The sequence below is a fragment of the Protobothrops mucrosquamatus genome, unplaced genomic scaffold (assembly GCF_001527695.2).
Source record: "Protobothrops mucrosquamatus isolate PMUCROS unplaced genomic scaffold, P.Mucros_1.0 scaffold24, whole genome shotgun sequence".
Taxonomy (NCBI): domain Eukaryota; kingdom Metazoa; phylum Chordata; class Lepidosauria; order Squamata; family Viperidae; genus Protobothrops; species Protobothrops mucrosquamatus.
This window is the reverse complement of record NW_015386409.1, coordinates 797,926-806,311: the sequence shown is the minus strand read 5'-3', so window position 1 is coordinate 806,311 and position 8,386 is coordinate 797,926. Positions and strand designations below refer to the sequence as shown.

General features: G+C 34.2%; 1 protein-coding gene across 1 annotated transcript in view; it reads right to left on the bottom strand.

Annotated features, from left to right (window-relative positions):
- The window catches only part of GLIS1 (GLIS family zinc finger 1), a 223,983-nt gene that overhangs the window by 19,988 nt on the left and 195,609 nt on the right, over positions 1-8,386 (bottom strand). Inside the window, 1 exon segment of the mRNA XM_029283125.1 lies at positions 8,094-8,244. Coding sequence (XP_029138958.1) covers positions 8,094-8,244 — 151 coding nt within the window.

Here is an 8,386-nt window from a genome sequence, read left to right as displayed (position 1 = left end):
TCAATATCTGAACTGTCTTACCTTCATGACATCATCCCCTGCAGTTGGAAGCAAAAATAAACCAGACAAAACAAGTGTTTCTCCCTCATGAGTTTGAAGAAATGGCTCAATGCTCCAGAAATTATGCACACCTACAAACATACACATTTTGCAGAGATATTTGTTTTTCTGAATTTTTATTTTGTTCTCTTTTGTTTTTTTGGAATGGTATCCAAACAAAAGCAGGTCCAGACTTGGTTTCTAAACCTGCCAGTCATGTAGTACCTTTTTTAGTTAAACATTATATCATCTAAATTGGATATCCAATGTTAAGCCTAATCAATTGTGAACCATCTGAACTAAGATAAGCAATGTCAATTTAATATTTTTGGTTATGGGAGGGCAGGTTTCATCTCCACCTTAGAGAGATTTCAGAGCTTTTCAACAATGCAGAAAGTTAGATGGAACTTTAAAAGATCTTAGGGTATTTTGAGTTTAGAAATTCTGCTCTGAGGAGAGGTTGGATTGTATCATCCTTCTCTTGCTTTGCTTATTTGGCTACAACTCAGGACAATAATTGTGCTGGTTGGAAATTATCAAAGACATAGTCAAGACAGTGAAAGACGTAAGATTTGGGAAGCCTAGCTAGGTCAGATATTTTGAGGCCTCTTCCTCATCTATATTTTCACTGTAGAAATCATTCGGCTTTCTCCCAGTAAGGGCTATAATTAATAAAAATTATTTTGTACAACACACTAAATACGCAGTTTGTGCATGCGTGCATATTATCTGTGTGTATGTTAAATGTGTGTGTCTATCAACTAATAAGGGCCAATTTTAGTTCCATAAATCTTAACTTATTTTTAAAGTTTTTGAGAAGAGAGCCTAACTTAGAAAAAAAGCAACATTCTATCCAGTGAAATGATTATTTATCAAACTTCAAACTTCTTATATCAAACTTCGCAACTGCCCCTCACCCTCATATAGGATTCAAGAATCCTATCAGTGAGGCACGGGTTACACTCTGCTAGACAAAAGATAAAAGTTGTATCTATTTCCCAAATGTTAACATAACTCTATTTTAGTTATTCACTTCTTCCTCAGATTGCAAAACTGCTCCTCAGTGTTCACAGAAATGAAAAAGCATCCCCATGTGTTTTGAATTTAGCAAAGATGATCCCATATTGTGTCAGTTTCTTATGTTCTGCGCAAGTGGCATGTCCGTTCTGGAGAAGTCAATTCTCTCATAAACAGTAAAAGCCTAACTGCTGGATTCCACATCCAATTATGGTACCTCACTAATCCTACCAAATGTTCTCTATTTTAAATCTATCCCTTAAAGCTTTGCCACTAAACTAGGATAACAAACAAGTACTATACACATGGGATCCATCAATTTTCTCCATCCATGTAAAGATTCTTGCCCATTCATTAGGATTTAAATGCTGATTCAGTTGAAACATTTAACAAGCACCAGTTGTCGTTTTGTTCTTTCACACATACGTCTATCACGCTTGGCAGAAATATGCTTTTCTTTTGAGTCCCTGTTATTTGATAATATTATCATCTTTTAATTTTTTCCCCTCTTGAATGCTTGTTAACTAGAAATCTGAAGTACGTTACAGCTAAAATGTATCAAAGAATAATCAATATTTAACATTATTCTAAAACAAAATTGGAACTGATATAGCAATGTTTCTCTATAAGATTTGTATATGGCTGCTAGATGCAAAAGCAAACAGGCTTTTAAAAAATCCAGTTATCTCTTTCCTATGCAGAAATAAGTCCTATTTAATTTTAGGAGACTTTGCTCCAGGGAAATGTATATAGTATTACAGCTTACATCTACTTTTTTTAAAAGGTGAAAATCTAACATAAGATTTGTTTTAATATGTTGTCCTCCAAACAAGATTCTAAATATGAATGATCATATGAAAAATACTGAAATAAAATAGATATTTAACAAAAATTTGGAGTCTCCTAGGAAAGCCTATTGGGAGGCATATATTCAATAAAATTTATATGTCACCCATCTCATTTAATATTGAAGGCAAGACAAGAAGCAATGGATGGAAACTAATCAAGGAGAGAAGCAGCCTGGAATTAAGGAGAAATTTCCAGACAGGGAGAACAATTAACAGCGGAACTACTTGCCTCCAGAAGTAGTGGGTGCTCCAACACTGGAGGTTTTTAAGAAGAGATTGGAAAACCATTTATCTGAAATTGTATAGGGTTTCCTGCCTGAGCAGGGGGTTGGACTAGAAGACCTCTAAGTCCCTTTCAACCTTGTTATTCTGTTAATATTACTGGGTTTTGCAAATACATTTATGAGGAATATTTCTCTTTAAAGAGGTGGCCTGCAATAGCATAGGCTGTCCAGGATTATGAATAACTTTGCAGATGGAGGTTTTCATCTTGCTAAAGATGGCAACTCTACTCTTCTATGAAGAGTGAAATAATGCTACAAATAACCATTTAGCTGATCTAAATGAACCACAATGAGGCAAACGCCGAGAAATATGCAATATCACTTTAGTGCACACGTTGGGGCACATATTTCTTCGCTGAATGCCACTATATTTAGGTACCACACAAATAGCTCTGTAGCTTCAATTTTCAATTTTCTTTTGAAGGGCAGGTAATCCTTGATGTACAACCACAATTGAGTCCAAAATTTCCGTTGCTAAGCAAGACAGCTGTTAAGTGAATTTCACCCCAGTTTACTACCTTTCTTGCCATGGTTGTTAAGTTAATCTGGCTTTGTCAGAGGGTCACAAAAGATGATCAGGTCACGCTGGGAGACTGCAGCTGCCATAAATACATGCCAGTTGCCAAGTGTCTGAATTTTATCGTGTGACCACGGGGATGCTGCAATGGCCCTAAGTGTGGAAAACGGTCATAAGTCATCTTTTCAATGCCTTGTAACCTCAAATGGTCACTAAACGAATGGGTGTAAGTTGAAGACTACAGGTTTGTCCCCCGACACACATTTTCAGGTTCTACAAATCAATCTGGTCAAGTGCATGTGATGTCAATATAGCACATTGCCACCTGACTTTAAAAAACAGTAACAAGAAACTCTAACATGACAAACTCTACTTTTTATATGACAATTTCTAAATAAAACAAACTTTAATTAATATTAATATTAATTGATATAAAGTTACTTGATCTCTGTGCATCACATGCTTCTTTATTAAAGGGAAATAAATAGGTCTCATATGTAGCCAGGGTAAATATGTTTGATAATGAAGTCAGATTTTGTTAGATCATTTTCAAGTAAATTAAATATATTTTTTTGTCAAACTATGTAAATGTCTTTAAAATCATTTGGGAAAACTGAGTGCTGCCTTATTACTGACTTTGGCAAAGAACAAAATAACAAGGGCCTTTTTTGTTGCTGCTTTTTTTATTTTTATTTTTTAAAAAAGGCTTTAGATCAAATTCTTAGCCTTTCTGTCAAACATGAGTAGATTTCTTGTGTTCAGCATCTTGTGGTGTTTGGCTTCTTTCATAGTTGATGATTCAGTCATTACAATTTGTGATAGCAATCATTTTGTTCTGTCCCAAAAACTTAAGCTCAGGAATCCAACCCTGTCATCACTTTGGCTCATAGTGCAGAAATTTTGTACATTTAAGTATACTTCAACAAGGAGTCTGAGATAGGTCATAAATGAGGCAAAACGCAGTTTCCCAAAAGGGTATAAAGCAGCTTAGGTAGAAAATGAGTGGCCACAGATCAAATCTGTGCAGTAATCAGTATACATTTTTTATCCTGATGGAACTTGTATCTACTGCAGATTGTCCTCACTTACTGACCACTCATTCAGCAACCATTCGAAGTTAACAATGGCACCGAAATAAAGGAGATTTACAACCAATCCTCGAAGTTGTGTCATGCAGACATACAATCACAATTCATGTCCTTGGCCACTGATGAACATTTACGATGGCCACAGCATCACGCAATCATGTGATGGCCGTTTATGACCTTCACAGCTAGCTTCCAACGATGGGGGAAGCTAACAGGAAGTTGCATGTCATGCTTAACAACCCATGGTGATTCGGTTAATAACTACATCCAGAATGGAAGCCATACGTCAGTGCGATGATGTGATGTTTCTCTTAGCAACTGCACTAACTTAGCAACAGAGTTGCTAAGCCCAATATAGTTGATAAGTGAGGATACCCTGTATTAACAAAGGTATAATTACATTTAATTATTAATATACTAAATTATATTTAATTGCTAAGTCCAATATAGTTGATAAGTGAGGCTACCCTGTATTAACAAAGGTATAATTATATTTAATTATTAATATACTAAATTATATTTAATTATTAACGTAAGATTGCAAAAAACTGTGAAAAAGGATATCAGCCTTGTGTTAGTAAATAATAGTACTAGATTTCTGTGTGGTTATTTCTACTACAAAATATTCTGCTATGATTTTAGAAAGCTCAGAGCAGATTTGGGTGTTACAGTACTTATTTTGGCATGTTTATTGTTGTTAATAATAGTATTTAACAGTGCATCAAATTGTGTTTCTAATCTCTGTATAATGTATGCAATAAAATGCAATAAAGCAGTAAAAGAACACCAATCTGAAAGATAAAATTAGTTCATTTATAAAAGATAAAGTGCAGCCATCATCAGAGAACAACAAGATCTAAAAGAAGATATTAAAAAGTGATCTTAACATAGAAAGAATGTATCTACATATTATCTTATTTTAAAATACTGGAAATAGAAAAATAACTTTTCATGCTGTCAAAGAGATAGTAATGAGAGCACATGGAACAAATGTCACTTGCAAGAACAGTCCAGATTCAATCCTTTTGCCTAGTCTTTATTCCTGATACTGAAGCATCAATAGTGCAGCATTACTTCAGGAAAGATATTTATAAATGTCTTGAGATTCCAAAGTAGGTTTTGTTTTGTAAATTCAAACCACAATTTTGAATTAGTCTAGTAAAAAGATGGAAGACAAGATTTAATTGAGAGGTGGGAAACATGGCTGCAAAATTCCAATGAATTTTCTCAAGATTATATTTCACATGAGATAAAGATTATAGGTTATCTTCAAAAGCACATGCATGTACATTATATCAATAGATGTGGAACATGAATCATGGTGGATTATCCACTTGCAGACAGAATTAGGATGTGATACCAACTGATTAAAAAGCCATGCCACATAATCCATTGGAGCTTCTTCTAGCAGTGATGAATCCAAAAAGAGTCCCAGAGTCCTAACCTTAGGCTTAGGGGAATCATAAACTTTTCAGAAAAGATTCAATCCCTTAATTTGCTATGAAAAACTATTCAGATGGTGTGTTTCAGATTTGTCTGAACACCATTTTACTAGCTTACTTCAGGCAAATGACAGCAAAGTATCAATGATGAGAGATTTAATATAGCATTCACTATAACCCCCTTCCACAATACTGCAATTCTTTGACTTAAGATATTCCCAAATATAAAACTGTGGGACTATAGAGAATGTCTTGTCTTAAAAACAACTGGTGGTTTACTTCAAAATTCAGCATAGGAAATATGGACCTGTGTAAACAGAATGTATTACAAAACCCATTATGATGGAAACATGCCACAAATTATGTTGCTAAAACAAATCCTGTTAGTGAGATCATTATGACTAGAATAAATAGTATTATAAACTAGTGGCATATAATGGCTATCATATAATTTACATATACACACTATAATCTGATATAAAATATTTTCCAATTTAATAAACTTCTAAAGTTAAAGATATTCTTCTACATGCAACCCCAAAATTAAGCAAGAGACCAGTAGCATAATTTTAAATATATATTTCTTCTTGCATTTAGAATAATTTACTCTACCATCAAAAGGATTACTAGATTTTTTTTAAAATCTCATTAAAAAGTATTCAAATTAATATGTTAGAGTGCGAGTTTTGTTAGTTTTCAGGCATTCCTAGTTCTCAGACAAATAGATTCTGGATTAAAGTCAATTAAATGTTAGACTTGCTTCTGAAAAAAAGCATAGTTAAAAAGCATAATGACATTGTTTGCTTTCTTAAGATTAGCATGTTCTTCCATTGCATGTTTAGCAATCTCTCCAAATTCAATCCAGTTACAGTCAAAGCCAATAAATATTAAATTTGTTCCTGGCAGAAACTTAAGGAGGAACATCCAATAAAAAGTGAAATCACTTGGCTTGTTTCATATGCCTTTGACACAATAGAGATTACATAAATGGAAAGGAATAAATCAATCAGTAATATATAACTAGGAAAAAGGTTCTTAATGGATTTCCTTAAGAAGGATCAAAATCAGTATCATGACAATGGGAAGAGAAAAATCAGAAGAGACAATGAAGTCAATGAAGACCTAAGGAAGTAAGTGGAGAAGGGAAAAAAAACAGAAACAAACAAACAAAAAATCCCCACCCTCTATTTGTATTCCCAATATTCTACTCCCTCAAGTGGAATGTTACAACAGGGAAAAATCTAGTCTTTACTGATCTTTGGCAAGCCACAAATTCTGAGCTGTAGTCCCAACTTCATGTGCAGGTTGCTTTCCAAGGAAGGAACATCAATTGATTTATATTTATAGGAAAACCATAACATACATGGATGTTTGCAAGAATACACACACTTTTTAAAATAACTTGACATACTACTTCATAAAATAATTTATGAGGAGGTCATAAAGATTATATCTGAAAAACTAGAATTCCTTCTGGACTAGGAGTGAATTAATCACTTAATCCAGTGCTCCATGATATGGTAAGCAGATGAAGTTATTTTAAAAAGTGTGTGTAATCCAAAATTGTATTTACAATTGTGCAAAGACTGGGTTTTTACACTTGCTAATAACATTTAACATGCTGTTGCTTAACAAATTGGAACCTAAGCATAATTAGGCAATATCAGAACAGAGTCAGAAACAAAATCTTTTCCTTTAAATAATGTTTAGGGAACATCTACAAGTTCCACATTTGAAACAGTTTCTTCCAGTTTTTATTTACTTCTCAAAATTAAAGATCACTCTTCTTGCAGTGTGTGATTCAGGTTTTTTATGGGAGCAAAGTCAAAGTAGAACAAAAGCTGGGTGGCCAAAAAGAGCAAGCCTTTATAATTGCAGTATGGGAAAACTTTCTAATAGAAATTGGATGGAGGCTCCATTTTCTTTAAATACACTAAGTTTTTGAATGTCTGAAAAATTACTGGACCTCAGAAAACTTAATTTTCCCACTATCCAAATAGGGCTGATAGATGCTGGTTTAGTAAGCCATACAGTTATAGGCATTATTATAGGTCACATATAATTTTCTCTTTCTCCACCCTGAAGGCCTGTCATCATTAGAAGCTACAATCTTAACCTCTTTCCTAAGTATACTTTTGAAATAAAACACTGCCATCTATAATTTGTTTTGAACTCAGAGGAATTCAGTTTATCCAATTTTACCACATAACAGTAGTTTTCAAAAGTACCTTTTAAAAGTGTGTATATGTGTATCCCCACTTACCCATATTTAATGTAAAAGAAAATGTAATTCCCCAAATGCATATACTCAATCACATGAGAAGAGGACGTGGGAAGGTATGAGCACAGAGCTCAAGTTTCAGGGGAAAAACACACAGATGTGGCTCTATGCATCTGATGAAGTGAGTTACACAAAATCTTATACCTTTTAAAATAATTTGATAGTCAGAAAGGGTAAAACAAGACGCTTTCAGATTTTTTGTTACCACAATCTAACAGGACTGTCCTACAAGTTCCATGGATCAATAAGTCTTAGGCAAGTGACCTTTCATCCATTAAGGGATCTATTTTGGTTTCTTAGCACCCTAACATGATTTATAAATGAAGCTCAGAAAGAGTCACTCTTTTGCCCTTCACTTTTCCAATATGTATCTTTAAGAAAGAGTTTAGAGAAAGCTAATTCTTTTTTCTAATGGAAGAATAGTTGCCAGCCAATGAAATTTCACATGTAATAGCAGGCTGAACACAGATGACTGCATGCAAAGATCTTTCCTGTTCCTGGGTTCAGGAGACCCCCCCCCCCAAATGAAAGAGAGAAAGTTGGAACATTAAAAATGGCAAAATATTTTATTACGTACCCTTCTCCATCACTTTCTATGGATGATACATGATGATGTGCACTAGTGAGAGCCGACTCGAGTATGTGTTGCCTCGACAGAACATCCTGATGTGGTGGTAGAAGGCCAGGTGATGGTCCATTGTGGTTTGTGCTGGAACTAGTATACATCCCTAAGGAAAGAAAATGTTATACTTTAAACTTTCTCTAAAAAGTGTCTTCTTAGCACAGATGTTTCAAACAAGTTGTAATAGGCCAGGTTGTTCACTGCTATAAAATTTCTTCCTGGATTTGGTTAGAAAGAGTAGCACTATT